Source organism: Trichechus manatus, unplaced genomic scaffold (assembly GCF_000243295.1).
Source record: "Trichechus manatus latirostris isolate Lorelei unplaced genomic scaffold, TriManLat1.0 scaffold00026, whole genome shotgun sequence".
Lineage (NCBI taxonomy): Eukaryota > Metazoa > Chordata > Mammalia > Sirenia > Trichechidae > Trichechus > Trichechus manatus.
In genome coordinates this window covers 10,006,724-10,023,182 of record NW_004443962.1, presented here as the reverse complement: position 1 = coordinate 10,023,182, position 16,459 = coordinate 10,006,724, and the positions used below count along the sequence as shown (strand labels likewise).

The 16,459-nt window shown below is 50.1% G+C and overlaps 1 protein-coding gene across 1 annotated transcript in view; it reads right to left on the bottom strand.

Annotated features, from left to right (window-relative positions):
* Nucleotides 1-4,576: 4,576 nt before the first annotated feature.
* The window catches only part of SEMA5B (semaphorin 5B), a 180,137-nt gene continuing 168,254 nt past the window's right edge, over nucleotides 4,577-16,459 (bottom strand). Inside the window, exons 13-23 of the mRNA XM_004373623.2 lie at nucleotides 10,768-10,885; nucleotides 10,438-10,619; nucleotides 9,180-9,323; nucleotides 8,829-8,976; nucleotides 8,435-8,660; nucleotides 8,046-8,264; nucleotides 7,240-7,410; nucleotides 7,006-7,155; nucleotides 6,597-6,641; nucleotides 5,924-6,129; nucleotides 4,577-5,687 (exon numbers count right to left, since the gene is read on the bottom strand). Of these exons, the coding sequence (XP_004373680.1) occupies nucleotides 5,529-5,687; nucleotides 5,924-6,129; nucleotides 6,597-6,641; nucleotides 7,006-7,155; nucleotides 7,240-7,410; nucleotides 8,046-8,264; nucleotides 8,435-8,660; nucleotides 8,829-8,976; nucleotides 9,180-9,323; nucleotides 10,438-10,619; nucleotides 10,768-10,885 (1,768 nt within the window). The 3' untranslated portion in view covers nucleotides 4,577-5,528. The remainder of the gene's footprint in view (nucleotides 5,688-5,923; nucleotides 6,130-6,596; nucleotides 6,642-7,005; nucleotides 7,156-7,239; nucleotides 7,411-8,045; nucleotides 8,265-8,434; nucleotides 8,661-8,828; nucleotides 8,977-9,179; nucleotides 9,324-10,437; nucleotides 10,620-10,767; nucleotides 10,886-16,459) is intronic.

The following is a 16,459-nucleotide window of genomic DNA, read 5'->3' as shown; positions in this document are numbered from 1 at the left end:
TGGCCAACTGGCTTGTTCTTTCATGGTCAATATGTCTTTGCTCTGGGTTGGTTTTGTTTCTTCAAAAAATCATCTTCTGATCTCTTGCCTGAGAGGTAGAAGCCTGTGCCAAAGTCTTGGAGTTAGCTGGAAATGGCAGCCTGTAAACTTTCAACATTGCTGTTCAACATTGTCCTGGAAGTTGTAGCCAGAGTAATTAGGTAAGAAAAAGAAACAAAAGGCATCCAAATTGGAAAGAAAGAAATAAAACTATCTCTGTTTTCAGATGATGTAATCCCATATACAAAAAAACCTTAAAGAAGAGACAAACAAACCCACTAGAGCTAATAAAAAAATTCAGCAAACTTGCAGGGTACAAACTCAACACAAAGATCAGTTGAGTTTCTATAGGACAGCAATGAACAATTGAAAAGGAAATTAAGAAAAAATTCCATTTACAACAGCATTTAAAAGAATAAAACACCTAAGAATAAATTTAACCAAGGAAGTGAAAGACTTGTACACTGAAGAGTACAATACATTGATAAAAGAAATTAAAGAAGACCTAAAAAGATGGAAAGACATTTTGTATTCATGGATTAGAAGACTTAATATTGTTAAGATGGCAATATTACCCAAGGTAATCTACAGATTCAATGCAATCCCTATCAAAACTCCAGTGGCCTTTTTTTCAGAAAAGGAAAAGCCAATTCTCAGATTCAAAAGAAACTGCAAGGGGCCTGGAATAGACAAAACAATCTTGAAAAAGATGAATAAAGTTGGGAGACTCTCACTTCTCAATTTAAAGACTTATTACAACGCTATAGTGATCAAAGCAGTGTGGACTGGCATAAATGACAAACATATAGAACAATGGCATAGAACTGAGAGTCAGAAAGACCCATAAATCTATGGTCAATTAATTTTCAACAAGGTTGCCAACACCATTCAATGAAGAATGAATAGTTTCCTCAACAGATGGTACTAGGACAAGAGGACAGTCACCTATTAAAAAAACTGGACCCCTACCTCACACCATATACAAAATTAACTCAAAATGCATCAGTAACCTATATATAAGAGCTAAAACTATAAAACTCTTATAACAACACAAAGGGGTAAATCATGACCTTGGATTTGTCAATGGATTCTTAGATATGGCACCAAAAGCATGAGCAACAAAAGACAAAATAATTTCATCAAAATTAAAAAAAAAAAAAGTGTATCAAAGGACATTATCAATAAAACGAAAAGACAACCTACAGAATGGGAGAAAATATTTGCAAGTCATATATCTGATAAGAGTCCAGTGTCCAGAATATAAAGAACTTTTAAAACTCAATTAAAAAAAGACAACCCAATCAAAAAATGGGCAAAAGACTTGAATGGGCATTTCTCCAAAGAAGATATACTAATGGCCAACAAGTACATGAAAAGATACTCAACATCATTAGTCATTAGGAAAATGCAAATCAAAACCACAATGGGATATCATTTCACCCCCACTAGGATGGCTATAATAAAAAAGAAAAAGGGAAAACAACAAGTGTTGGCAAAGATGTGGAGAAATTGGAACCTTCACACATTAATGGTGAGGATGTAAAAATAATGCAGCTGCTGTGGAAAAGAATTTGGTGGTCCCTCAAAAAGTTAAACAGAATTATCATATAACCTAGCAATCCCACTCCAAGGCATATACCCCAAAGAACTGAAAATAGGCACTCAAACAGATACTTGTACATGAATGTTCATAGCAGCACTATTCACGACCAAAAGATGGAAACATCCAAATGTCTATCAAACGACGAATGAATACACAAAATATGGTATATACATGCAATGAAATATTACTCGACCATAAAAAAGAATGAAGTACTGATACATGCTACAATATGGATGAGCCTCAAAAACATTATGCTAAGTGAGAGAAGCCAAACACAAAAGGCCACATATTGTATGATTCCATTTACATGACATATCCAGAATTGGCAAATCTATAGACACAGAAAACAGATTGGTGGGCACCAGGGGCTGAGAGGAAGAGGATAATAGTGATTGATCGCTTAATGGGTATGGGGTTTTCTTATGGGGTGAAGAAAATATTTTGGAATTAGATAGAAGTGGTGGTTGCACAACATTGTAATATACTAAATGCCACTGAATTGTACACTTTAAAAATGGTTGATTTTATGTTATATGAATTTTACCTCAATAAAAATAACAAAGGCCAATGGTAAATAAATCCCACTGATAATCATATATGGTCACTCAAATCCCTTATTGTCTTATCAGCCTATCACCACACACTCTTCTCTATGCCTGGTATCCTCAAGTGCAGGGTCTCTCTGGTTCATTTTGTCAAGAGAACATACTATTGTCCCCTGTGGGCATGGTGGAGTGGCTGACAGGTTATAAGGGTTGAGAGTAAAGAGGACTTGAGGGTATAGCTGAAGTTTACACACAGATTTTCAACCAACCCCTCTCGTTAGGGCCCCTACCTTCCCTGATACCTGGTTCTTAAATTTCCAGTTTTTCCTGAAATTGCTTTTTGTAGTCGCTCCCTGTGTGTGCACTTAGGTTTGACTCACTCTTCTCGATCATTTGCTCTTCCTTCATCTGCTGTCTTCATGTATTGTGGTTTGGAATTACCAATATGTACTAGCTTTATTGAAAATAGTGGCAGAGCTTTTCTTTTTATTGTTCATTTTGCTTTTAGGATAGTTTTGAGAGAAAGGGGAAGAAATGTCTTCATGCCATCACTTTAAATCCAGAAGTCTATGCATTTGTCTTTAATGTAACCTGGATTGTATTTCCGGTTGTATTTTCTAAATTTTCTGCAATGAACATACATTAAATAAGAAAATGCATAAACACACAATAAACATCATATAAAGACAAGAGGGCCCCAAAAGGCTTGCAGCAGCCTGACTCTGCATCTTCCTCCCTCTCCTGCTGAGCCAGCTGAGTCTGTGAAGCCCTTTGCTTTTCTCACCTAAGCTGCCTGACACATGCAGCTATCCACATGGCTCAAAACCCACTGCCATTGAGTTGATTCCAACTCATAGTCACCGTATAGGAGAGAGTACAACTGCCCATAGGGTTTCCAAAGCTGTAATCTTTACAGAAACAGACTGCCACGTCCTTCTCCCACTGCGTGGCTGGTGGGTTCGAACTGCTGATCTTTTGGTTTGTAGCAGAGTGCTTAACCACTTCACCACCAGGGCTACTCCCCATGTGGCTCAAGCATCTGCTAAACAGCATCACACACTCCTTGTCAGAAAGGCACATTCCTGGGTTCTTCATCTCTGGGCCAGGGCTGGCTATCAAGCAGCCTTTGCCAACCATACCAACTCATCAGTACTAAGTATGGATTCCCTCATGCCATTCTGAATGGCCATGCCTCCGAAGACACAACAGTTTCAATAAGAAGAAACTTCAGAATGTGTGTGTTGCCATGGTACCACGCATTTCCATTCCCACTGAAGCCATTCCAGTCAGTAGGGAGTGGCCATCACCTGAGAACTCCTCATGACCTCTTTCTACAGACCTGTCCAACCCCTCCAGTTGGACATACGTGAGTGACCCACCTGAGGCAGACATCCTGGGCCTTGAAACATTGTTAAACTTCACAGGTTCTGCCAGGTCCAAGAGAATCTGAGACCCCAGAATCTAACATGCCCTACAGATCCCCTGAAGCTCTGGACTCACGAGGCTAACAGTAACCCAGTCAGGAATCCCAAAGTTGTAGAAATAGCCATGTGCCTCCTGGGCCTAAGTATCTGTACTCTCAGATTGGGCTCTGCCTAGGCCTGAGGACACTAGACATTTTGGCTGTCTCAGGTAATCACAAAGGATTCCAGGACCAGGAGTCTATGAAGGTTCTCTTCTTCCTTCCCCCTTCCAGGGACCTTCAAGTATTACTCCTTCACTCCCCAAGACCCTCCGCCTCTTCTACCATTAGGATCATTGGCTTCACTGCCTGACCTACAATAAGATTTTGCTGGGAATCCCACGAGGTTTAATCCAGCCAGTTAAATCAAGAAACTGCTCTCTAGGTTTAACATGTCCATCAATCTCATCCAAAATGGTAGCACTAAGTCGGTGGGCTGAGGCTTTGAAGACTTTAATCCAGCAAAAACTACACCTCCTCCATTTTACTCACTTCTCAGTCAATTTTGGTTTTATTAAGCTCAGTCTTATAAATACTTCATCAAATACTCTTCATCAATACTCCCTTGCTGGACTCACACACAAACAATTTTCTCTGGAGTTGGACCTGTTGCCTGGAAGAGCTACTAAAGTGGCGGACAGAAATCTCTCCTGTTATCTGCAGTGTATCTTGGGTCTCTACTTTGAATATGCTTATCCCCAACCTCTTTTCCAGAAAGAGATTAGGGTAATATGTGTGTGCATGCATGCGTGTGTGTGTATACATGCCACAAGTGGAAAGATGCCTTCTATTAAAGTCAAACTCTATTTGGACCATTTCTTCCACCCTGAGAAGGCCATCTGCTACCCCAGTGCATTGCTATGATTGACTATGGCAAGCCAAGAAGAGCACCCCCCACACACATGCACAAAGACAAAGCTACATTTGGAGACTGGATATCACCTTTAATTAATAATGCCACAGTTCAACATCGTTTTTGTTGCTGTAGCAGACTGATGTGTGTGTGTGTGTTTGTATCTGTATGTTCCTGAACAAATGAGGGGCCAGCAGAGACTCACAAGCAAGTCTCAACTAACAACTCTGTTGAGCAGCAACTGGAAGACGGTCTCCAGAGAGACATGGAGGCCGAACTCTTGCCTCCTACGGCCTTGAGCCTCCCTTTCTCCTGGGTGATCTCTCGTGCACTCTGAGGAGGGCAAGACTGAGCCAGTGCCAGCCCAGATTAAAGGGCTTCTCAGCAAAGATCAGCCTCCAGTCTGAGTCCCTACTGCTTCTGACAGCAGCGATGTCCCTGGGCAAAGTGCAGACTGCTAAGCAGAGGTGGACAGCCTGGGCCAGCCTTGGTCCCCTATGTCACACTGGTGCAGCACCACGATGGGCCAGCCCTGAGCAGAGAACCCAGAGCTGCTGGAGCCATTTGATTAGTTCCTTTCAGAGATAATCAGGATGTAGCCCAGGCCCTTCCTGGGGCCGGCCAGAGAGGGGCAGACTTGACTTGTGATGGCCACAGGAAGTCATTTCCAACTCAAACATAAAGAGCCTGCCCTCCTGCCATCTCCACTCTCCAATTCCTCACAAGCCCAGGAGGTCCGCAACCCAGAGATGACAAGGGAGTGGGTCAGCATGATGGTGGGTCACAAAGAGGATATGAGAGACATGGGTGAGTTGGAACTGCAGCCACGTGCCAGCCTGAAGCCAGCTCTCTCCCCCATGGTCACCGCCAGCCAGAGCTCTCTGAAGCCGGATGGGACCCCCACAAGGCAAGGCAGCAAGTTCTCGGCCTACTATGGAGGGAGAAGACCAAACTGGCTCCACCGTCCCATTGCCACCCGCTCTGTGCCTTAGGAAGGCAAGAACCCCAAGTCCCAGTGTGGTGGTATCAGCTGTTGGGGAAGCACCGTTGTCCAGGTGAGGCCTCGGGCCGGAAGCTGGGTTTGTTCAGTGGGCTTGGGTAGTAGGTGGTCGTGTACACATTGGTCTGCTGCAATGCGTAGAAGTTGGCTCTGTCATCGGGGATCAGGTTATTCTTGTTCAGCGTCTGTGGGAGGAGGAAGGAACCAGAGAGGAAGGTGTGAACGGAGAGATGGAAGAAGAGGAGAGACAAAGACAAGGAGTCCAGGAGCCAGTCCGTGACGGAATGCGCTGACAGCTGATATAGCGCTCTGTTCACGCCACCACTGCTCCCTCCTGAGTATCCACCCCACAGAAGCCTTGATCCCTCCACCCTGCCCTTCTACCCTGCCCTCTGCTTCTTGGCCCTTTTGGAGCCCCCACCTTGAACTCCATGGGTGTGTACTTCTCATTCTTGGGGGTGCCCCCGCCCTTGTAATGCAGGTGGTTGGGGGTGGCGGGATGGACGAGTGTGGACTCCTGCGACTGGCGCTGGCAGTGCTGGCAGGACAGGTACACCGCCAAGGTCAGGAGCCCAGAGCCCAGGAAGCAGGAGACGCCTGTGGCCACCAGGTGGATGAGACTGAACCCTGGGAGAGGGAGAAGCAGGCAGTGAGAACTGGGCTGCTGTGAGAAGGGGAGACTCTGGGCTGCTTCCCTGGGCCTTTCAGGATAGAAAAAGCAGAAACAGCAATAGGAGGTCTGACACACAAAGGAAAGGGTTTGAGGCCAGAGCCAAAGGAATCAGGGAGGCTGGGCAGCCTGGTCACCAGAACCTCTGTCATAGGACAACCTACTGTTTCAGTCAGAGGTAGCAACCAGAGAGTGACTCTTCCTTGGCTTTAGGCATGGTGATGGACTCCTACCTAGGGGTCGTGGATGGAACTACCCAGAGCCCCCATCCCCATGGAATCAAAGTAGTGGAGAACCCCAATGAGGCTTGGCTGTCTGAAGCAGGAGGTGGGAAGAATCCAGACTGTGGAGTGGGGAAGGTCTCCTCCTTGAGGAGAAGGAGTAGAAGGAAGATGTCATGAGGCAGGGGTCCAGATCCTTTTACCTCCACAGCCGGTGGCTTCCTCCACACTGGAGGCAGGCAGGATCACTGCAGGAAGACAAACCAGAGAGGGGTGAGGGGAGAGAGCAGAGGTGAAGGGTCCCTCCAGGGCTGTGTGCGGATCTGGGAGGACCCCTGGCTCAGCATGGAGCTGTGGGACTGGGGACCTTCATTCTCCTTTGTCTCTACCCAGATCCCACCTCTAAAAGGCTTTAGCCCGTTCACTAGACGAGGACGGGCAGAGACTGAGTGAATGAGTGTGTGTGTGAGTGGATCGAGGCAAGAATCTGAGTTCTCTCTCGGCATCTCCTACCCTGGTGTTTCATCCTGACCCCCTCAGGAGCCATGCTTCAGAATGGGAAAGAAGGTGGGGGCTCAGGGTTGGTGTGAGGGTGCTGACACCAGGACCTACCAGGAATCTCGCTGTAGGGGCAGGGGCGGCTCTGGCTGCTGTTTCCAGTACAGGAGCTGGGCTCCGGGATGAGCTCTTCACAGTGTCGGCTGCGGCTCTGGGCTCCGTCCTCAGTGCATGGGCTCCACTCAGACCATGGCGACCAGCCTTCTGTGGGTTGTGGGTTGGGACGAAGTTAACTGCCCTGGAACCCCCTGTGGGTGCTCCCCGGCCCCGGCCAGATGCATCCATTACCTGGGCAGGCCTGTGTGGCACACAGCGCCTCCTCCGTGTGCAGCCCGAGACAGATGTCCTCACCAGGGGAGGGTGCAGGGCTGGTGCAGGAGCGTGTGCGCTGATAGTGGCCTCCACCACAGGACGCTGAGCATGGGGACCATGAGGTCCAGCAGGACCAGGCTCCTCGTACTGCAGGGGAAAATGGTGTGTGAAGAAGGATGGCTTCTAACCCACCTCACCCTTCACACTCAACACCGCCCCCCTCCCCAGTCCACTGTTAGGAATTGCCCCTACCCTCAGAGGTGGCAGAAGAAATGCAGGCAGCAGCTAAGAACCCAAGACAGAGAGAAACCAACTGTGTCTCGAAGTCAAGTGTCTTATCTGGCCAATCCATTCCCGTTGCCATCAAGTCCATTCTGACCCTATACACAGAGTAGAACTGTCCCATAGGGTTTTCAAGGAGCAGCTGATAGACTCAAACTGCTGACCTTTGGTTAGCCGCTAAACGCTTAACCATTGCGACACCAGGGCCCCCATCAGGGGAGAGGAAAACGAACAAGGCGAGTAAGGAAAGACCCTATTCTACGAGATCAGCTGCTGAATCCACGGTTGGGGGAGAAAATTGCTCTGGGTCCCTTGTACAGAGGTGGTAGGGATGAGGTCACTGGGGCAAGGGGGTTTCTTGGGTTGGAAGTGGGCTCAGCAGGCCTGGAGATCTCCTAGATGGGGTTTAGTTGGGGGAGAGAGAGCTTCCCTGGGGGAGGGGAGGGGTTTTCCCCAGGCAGGGGCTGACCGGAGCAAGGATTCTTTATGCAAACGATTACCTGGACAAGGTTGAGGGTTGCAGTCCTGGTACTCAGCTGCATCACCCACGCAGGGCAGGCCCCCATTGCGGGGCTCCGGGTTCGTGCATGTTCTCTTGCGTACACGGAAGCCCAGCTCGCAGTCCCGGGAGCAGGACGACCAAGGGCCCCAGGCGGCCCAGCCGCCGCTCACCGTGTGAGGAGAGGTGTTCCCGCTGCGCAGGAGATCATCCACCAGGGCTGGGGAGCGGACTGGCCTCAGCGATTAAGGAGCACCCCTTCTGCCCCACAGGATTCCCGCCTTCTTTGGAACCTCGCGTTCGCACCCACCCTAAGCTCCACTCCCAGCCACCCTCGCCCCTACCCCCATCGCTCTGGGGCCTGGGAGGGAGGCAGGCGCGGGGCTGTACCGTCGGTGTCGCAGGCTCCCGAGCCGTCCACGGGGCAGGTCCTCGTCTCGGTCCTCCTCCTGCCGAACTGCAGGCCGTGGGGGTCGGGCAGTGGCGCGCGGCACGTGAAACGGAAGCGCTGCTCCTGCCGCGCCCCGCCCTGCGTCACATTCATGGGCAGCCACGGTGTCCACGGCGTGTTGCGCCGCACTTCGGGGCAGCTCTCGGGGTTGCACGTCTTGAATTCCTTTGCAGCCGGAGCAGGTGGTATTTTATTGTCCCGCAGCCGCCAGGCCGCCCTTGCGCCTCCCGCTCCCCCATCCCCAGGCATGCCTGCCCACCCCTTGGCTCGAGGTCCTCGCGTCCACGCATCCCGCCCGCGGCCCCCGCACAGCTCCCTCCCGCCGGGACCCACCACACTGCAGCCCGGGCAGGAGTTGCCGTTCTCACAGGACCGGCGCCGAGACTGCACGCCACCCCCACAGTTGCTGCTGCACTTGCTCCAGGAGCCCCAGGATGCCCAGAAGATGGGCACCGGGCAGGGCGTGTTTTCGTTGCAGAACCTGAGGGGGTGGGAAGGAAGGAGTTGTCACCCCAGGGAGCGTGTACCCGTCCCTAACATGAGATCACTGGGAATGTGGAACCCAGAAGGATGAGAGTCCACCGGATCGGCTGGAGAATCCAGGCCACTGTCTAGGGACCCCGGAAGTCTGCCATCTTGGGGCGAGCCTGTCTTCTGAAACGCTCAGGCCACTGCCTCGCTCACCGCTCCTCTCGGCTCTTGCCCACGCAGATGCGACCCCCGTGGCGGGGAGCAGGGTTGCTGCAACTTCGCTGGCGGACCTGGAAGCCGATCCCGCAGGACGTGCTGCACAGGGCCCACGACGACCACGGGGTCCATGCTCCGTTCCTGGTGGAGTCACAGAGGGGACAGAGGCAGATGACTCTTTGAGCCCTACCTTCTTAGATGTAGTCCACTTCTGGTCAAATGGATTTTGTGTTATTGTCAGGAAGTGTCAGACAGTGACCTAGAAAATATCAGCCCCTAACCAGGCCATCTCAGGCAAACCCATTCATTTATTTTGTCATTCACTCCTCAAACACCTATTGAGAGCCTTCTTCCATATATCAGGCTGTGCTCAGTGCTAAGGACACAGATACAGGACAGAGCGCCTACTCACAGGGGAAGAGGCCACATCCCTAGAGAAGGCCACCACTCACCTTTCTAATCTGCAACCTTCTTGCTTGGCCAATCTTTCTAGTCAAATCCACCCTCTCCTCCCTGTTCCACACTGCATGTACCTTGCTCTCGCCTCAGACGCTACTCAGTCTCGTCTATTTTGACTCCAGTTTTCAAATTTTGGCTTGCCCAACTTACCCCACGTGGGCAAGTTACTGAACTTTCTGTGCCTCATAGTACCTTCATCTGTAAAATAGGAATAATGAATATATTCCTACCACATGAGGTTGTTTTAAGTATTAAACTAATAAATGTATGTAAAACACAGTCATTTGAAGAGTGTGAAGTACCTCCTAAGGATTAGGTGTCATTATAACCACTGTGTACTGAGGCCCTAGGCTGCAGGCAGTGTGCAAGCATTTTACCTACATCGCCTCATTTAACCCCCGACAACCCTGGGGTAGATACTATCACCCTCACTTAGAAAGGCTCAGAGTGGTTAGCTGGCCTGGCCAAGGTCACACCTCTAGTGGTAAACCAGGAGTGGCACCAGGTCTTGTATGAGACAGCTAGTTACTGCGGCTGTCTGGGGGCTGATTCCCATGTCTGTCCAGGCTTCCTCTTTGCATCAAGAGCCACTAGGCAGAAACTTCTCTCTCCCACTACAGTGAAAACTCCCTAGGGCTCATGTTCCCTGCTCTCAGATATTAGCCACGTGTCCACTCCCTGCACGGCCCTGAAGTAGTTTCTGTCCCTTATGCAAACACCTCGGGATGGCCCATCCTTGTTTTCCCTCCACCCCAGTCCAAGGAAGCTACCGTGCAAGCCCCGTCTCCTCACACACCTGGAACAGTTGGCGATGTGGATGGCTGGCCCCAAGCAGTCACGGCCCCCACAGCGGGGTGGCGGGGAGTCGCAGGCTCGGGCTTGACACAGGCAAGAACCTGAATTGTCTCCATCTAAGTGCTCACATGGTTGCCATGGCGACCAGGGACCGAAACCACCATCCCGTGTCAGGTCCCGCACCTGCAGACACACGTGGGAGGCAGGAGACCCCTGTCACGCAAGGAACGGGGGAGGCACGAGGCCCCAAGGACTGTGGGGATGCTGATGGGGAGTTGCAGCCGAACTGGGAGGGAGAGGCTCCGGGTGGGGTGCAGGAATGGGTTCTCACAGGACACGCTGTGATGTTCTGGGTCCAAAGGCTCATGTTGGAGCTGTCCTCAAGCGTGCTGCAACGTTGCTGCTTTCCATCCCAGCCGCAGTACGGGTCCCGTGCCCCCAGGCACGCCCTGTCAGACAGAGGGCCTGAGACACAAGCCCACAGGTCTCCCAGCCTTGCTTGCATCCCAAGAATACACCTGGGACATTCCTCTCTGGGCACCCCTTTCTATCCACGTGCCCTCAATAATAATAACAACAACAGCTAAGTTCACTGAGCATTTACTGTGTCAGGCATTCATTTACAAGCATCAATGAATTTAATACAACAACCCAGTGAGGTAGACAGTGTTATTATCCCCACGTTATAGATGGGAAACGCAGAGAGCCGACTGAGGATTCAAACTGTCACCCTCCACGCCCACACACTTTGCCAAGAGACTGTACTGCCTTCCCCAAGCCTGAGGGCCCCACACCACACCCCTCATCCAGGGCCACCGGAGTGGATGTGGTCAACAGAAAACCAAAGGGGTAGTGCCTCCCATCAGATGATATGTTTAGAGAGGTGAGAGACCTTCAAGCTCACCGGGCACCGCAGGGCTCAACCCTGACTGCCCGTTAGGACCTCCCAAGTAGATTTTTAAAAATACTGATAGCTGGGCCCACCCTAGAGGAGAATCTCTGGGGGCCGGGTGGGTTCTAAAAGCTGCCCAGGTGATTCTAATGGGAGCCAGGTTGAGAGTCACTGTGATCCACAGCACAACCTCCATTGAAAAGCTGCTCGGGTGTGAGGGAAACTAGGTTTGGGTGATCTTGGGGAAATCCTTTCCTTCCCCTCACGCTACTGCCTCCCGGCTGGAGGCTGAGTCTGACTTCACATGCTGAGTGAAGATGGGTGCATCCCTCAAAACACAGGTGCCAGGGGGTCAGGGGGCACCTGGGGCACCCACACTGTTTGAGTCCAGTGAATTAATATTATGACATAAGCTCAGGCTGCCAGGAGAGGGAGTCATATCCCAGGTCCCCCTTCCCCCTTCCCCGGTCCTCAGGGCTGGTCTCTCTGCAGGGGTCCAGAGAGGTGAGGGTTCACACACCAACACGTGCCCAAGCACCTCAACTCCGCACATTCTACGGCTCCTCTTTTCCCTTTCTCCTCCTGAGTTACTCACTGTATCCGTTACAGTTTTTTAACACATAAATTTCAGTCTCCACTGGTTATGCTTCAAGGGGGGAGAAAAAGAGTCGATAGGAAATTTTTGAAGCAGAATTTGCTGTCCATTGCTAAGCAAAGAGAGCATTGGATCCTGGAGCTTGAAGGAGGGTTCCCCAGCTCACACAGAGCTCACTGCCAAGCCCAGGGAATACCCTGAATCTCTTCTGCCCCCTCTCGCCTATTTCCACCCTCTTCCGTCCAGGCTCTGCTTCTCCACAGCAGCAGGCCTGCTGGAGAGGTTCTAGAGAGAGCAGTGAGGGTAGAGGCTCGGACACTGGAGGCTTTGGATGAGGGAGGAGCTGGGCTGAAAGGAGGTGAGAGAAACTGCTGGAGATGGGGGGTGGAGAGCCTCACACCATTTATGTGAGTTTGCAAAGGGGCTTTCCATTGGCCTAAGAGGATCTCTGTGTCATAGTGGAGGATGCCAAGGGCTAAAGGGACACGGAAAGAGTCGGGGGATCGCAGCTTTTGATGTCCTCAGGATAGAATTTTTTTTTTCCTTGAAGCTTCAAAGAGTCAGTGTGTTCAATATGCCATGTCAAGCCCCAAAGAGAAAAGAGGTCATGTGAGGGAACTCCCAGAGAAGAGGGTGGGGCTCTCCATGTCTCCAGAGGAGGTCAAAGAAGACAATGCTGACTCCTGCTTGAGGTCGACCCATGACCCCTTATAGGGGAGGTGATGCTTGAGGCCTCAGCTCCTGAGGGCCTCACTGGACCCCAGTAAGCACACTCTGGCCAACCCAGGAATCCAGAATATTCATCTGTTGCCCACGAATCTGTTTCCACTTTATTCATTCAAAGGTAATTTGTGTAAATCATACAATGTAGGTGTGTTCATATTTTCATCTGGGATCAATGGTTTCATTTGAGGGTGTTTCCCTGGCAGAATCTATCATACTGGACATCATGGGAACGAATACAATACATGTGCAAAAGTAGTCCCAGCAATGTGGGATTCTCAGACTCTACTCACTGGCTGACATTTGGACTAAGTGGACTGCTAGCAAATTCAAACAATCAAACTCGGTAGAGCCCAATACGAAGTTTATTTCTCTCAGCTTTCAGAAAAGGGTATCAAACTCTAGAAGCAGTTGATGTGGCACGTTATAAATGACTTAAATCAACTGGAAAAAAAAATAGCTGTGACTAGTAATGTGGTGCAGTGGTTAAGAGCTCGTCTGATAACCAAAAGGTCAGCAGTTTGAATCCACCAGCAGCTCCTTGGAAACCCTATGGAGCAATTCTACTCTGTCCTATCAGGTCACTATGAGTCGGAATCGACTCAACGGCAATGGGGTTGGTTGGTAGTGATGAATGGCGCCCTCATGGCACAGTGGTTAAGAGCTACAACTGCTAACCAAAAGGTCAGCAGTTGGAATACACCAGCAGCTCCTTGGAAACCCTATGGGGGCAGTTTTACTGCGTCTTATAGGGTCATTCTGAGTCGGAATTGACTGGATGGCAACAGGTTTGGTTCTGGGTTTTGGTTAGTGATGAATAATAAGATTCTATCCATTAAAAGCAAATGTCTGCCAACAGAGAAAATGGATAAGAGCAGAAAATTTGAGTTAGCTTACACAAGACAAAGCAGAAGATTCTGGCAGAGTGTACTTTGTCTTGTGCTATTTCTTTCTCCTGGGGCTTCAATTGTTCTAGAGCAGTAGTTCCCTATCTGGACTGCATATTATAATCTCCTGGGGATCTTTAAAAAACCCAAACAAACAAAACCTGCCTAAATCTGCATCTTCTGGATTGCAGTAGGCCCAAGCATTGGAATCTTTTAAAACCTCCCCAGGGGATTCTAATGAATAGCCATCGAACTGCTGTTCCCGGGCCACTTCTGCAAGGGTTCCCAAGCCAAGAAATGAGTGCCTTGTCTTTCCAATTTGTGACAGAATAGAAAAGCAGGGAGGATAAATACAGAGTAGACACCGCCTGAGCCTGTCCTCCCCAGCCTCCCATGCCTTCTCGGCCTTTCCTGGTCTCAGTTAAGACCCAGAGAGAAACAGGAGACCAATTCTCTGAGGAAGTGCCTGCCCTGCCCCTGGCAGTCTGAGGGGGTCAGGGAGACCCCCTGGGACCAGTGCCTACGCTCTCTTCTTGTGCATAACTAAAGGGAACACCTGTACCTCCCCGGCTCAGGAGGAGCCATATTTGCTACTTTTGGCCAAAGCCACTTCCAAGCTTCCAGAGCAGGGAGGAGATACCCTCAGAGCCACCTTCCAAGGTTCTGAAGGAGAGTGGGTCATTCCTTCACTCACAGGGCAGGCAGGGAGAATCTGTGAGTGAGTTGGGGTAGAGGGTCCCCTCAAGGGCAGCATGGAGGCATCCTGGAAGGAGGAAGAGATGGCTCGTACGTCAAACATCTGTTACGTAGAGCCAGTCAGCAGCTCACTCTCTCCTGTGGAGCCTCTCGGTGTGAACCCTGTCTCTCTCTGGCCAACCAGGGTCCTGGCCATGCTCCCGGGGCTGAGATGCATCTGAATGGAAGGAGGGGGTTGGAGACACGCCCCTGGTCCTGGGCAGAGCCTCTGTGTACCCACCCTCATCCTTACCCGCTTTGGAAGGAATGCGTAAAAAGCATGTCTGTCCTAGGACAGTAAAACCCTGTGACCACACACTCCGTGAAAACACAAATTCTGAGATAATGTGATTGGCAGTTGGCTCCCAGACTCCCAGAGCTCACAGCATGGTGGCTGCATGGGTTTGCTCTTGCCATTTTATTAACCTTGCAATAATGGGACCCTATGGTTTACATTTTTGGGATCCCACCTATAGCTTTATGGCAGGGTTTTCACTGTACGTGTCAAGAACTCTTCTCTCAAATTCGAGAAAACAAATAGGACTGAAGTATTGGACTCCAAACTGTCCTCTTTTCACCTTGCTGCTCCACCTGGCTGCAGGGCAGGAATGCAACAGCCAGACTATGCAACGTCCTGTCCCCTCACTGCAGAACCGTGGGCATGGGAAAACGTCCCAGGCTCCTCTCCTTCCTCTGTCCCAATGCAGACTCCATTACTTCCTATCTGGCCTCAAGCCACACTAGCTCACCCCAGCAGAAGAGGGTTCCATCCTGCTCACCGCTGTCTGATCTTTCTAAAGTGCCATTTTCATGCTGCCTGTCACACTACTCTCCTGCTCAAATACCACCTCAGTGCCCACAGACAGGGGATTCAAGTCAAAATCCTCCACTGGCATTCTCAGCTGGCCTCAACCCACTTTCCGGTCCCATTCCTCACTCCTCCCTGACACCAACCCCCTCAGGCCAAATGATCAATTTGGCCAAATTATCAATTATCAATCAACTGGGGGATCAATCATGTGTGGAAGGCCACTTTGTATCTTGGACTGGACGTGGCCCCCTGAAAAGACTGGGGTACTGTGTTTGCCTTCAAGGATTTACCATCCCTTGGAGAACAAGGCACATGTGACGAGATTAATAACAACACAAGTGTCAAAGAACACAAGATATGGGAAAATACTGTCAGCAGGTAGCCCATGATTCATTGCCAGGCAGTGGTATCTATAATCAGTGTCACAGATTCTGAAACTAGAGAGTTTGGGAGCGGGAGGCTCCTAATGGTATCTGTGGAGATAAAAAAGGAATAAGATGCTAAACCCAGTTGCCGTCAAGTCTATTCTCACTCATGGCAACCCCATGAGTAGAACTGTGCTCCATAGAGCTTTTGATGGCTGATTTTTTGAAAGTAGATTGCCAGGTCTTTCTTCTGAGGTACCTCTGGGTGGCCTCAAACCTCCAACCTTTTGGTTAACAGCCAAGTGTGTTAACTGTTCCATCCAGGAACTCTGTATAAGATACCACTTATGATCCACCAGGCCAGGCACTTCATAGTATTCTCAATCCTTACGACTCTGCCTAAATTGAATATCATTTGCTCCATTACAATTTGCCCCCATTTTTCTGATGAGAAAGCTGAAGCTCAATAGGTTAAGTAATTTGCTCAAGATCTTACAGCTAGTAGACACGGAAACCCAGGTGTGTCTGATCCCACCACCTGTGGTCTTCCCACCACACCCCATTGTCTCTTTTGGCACATCAGAAATAGGCTAAGCCAAGGCTTCTCTCCCTACCAGACATCGAGAGCTTTGAGGGGAATGACAATGTCTTAGGCCTAATTCATCCTCCCTCCTCTTAAACCAACAGCCCTGCAAAGTGCCCTGAACACGGTCGGGCTTAGCAGATGTTTGGTTCTGGCTGATGGAGCCATGTGTGGGGGCTGAGAGCAGCTTGAGTGTCTGCCAAAGCCCCGCTCACCCTCCACAGCCACCACACCATGACACCCAGCTCTACCCCTGCCCTCCAGACCTCGGCCCGGCTCCCAGCACACCTCTCTGAGGCTGGAAAACAACCCTGGCAGGAGTGATACTATGTGTCTCCCAAATCTGGAGGCCAGATGGGCACAGCCAGGACTCTGCACTGCAAAGGCTACAGGAGCCTCCGTGGCTGTGGCTATGCTGGCTAAGGCCAGCTT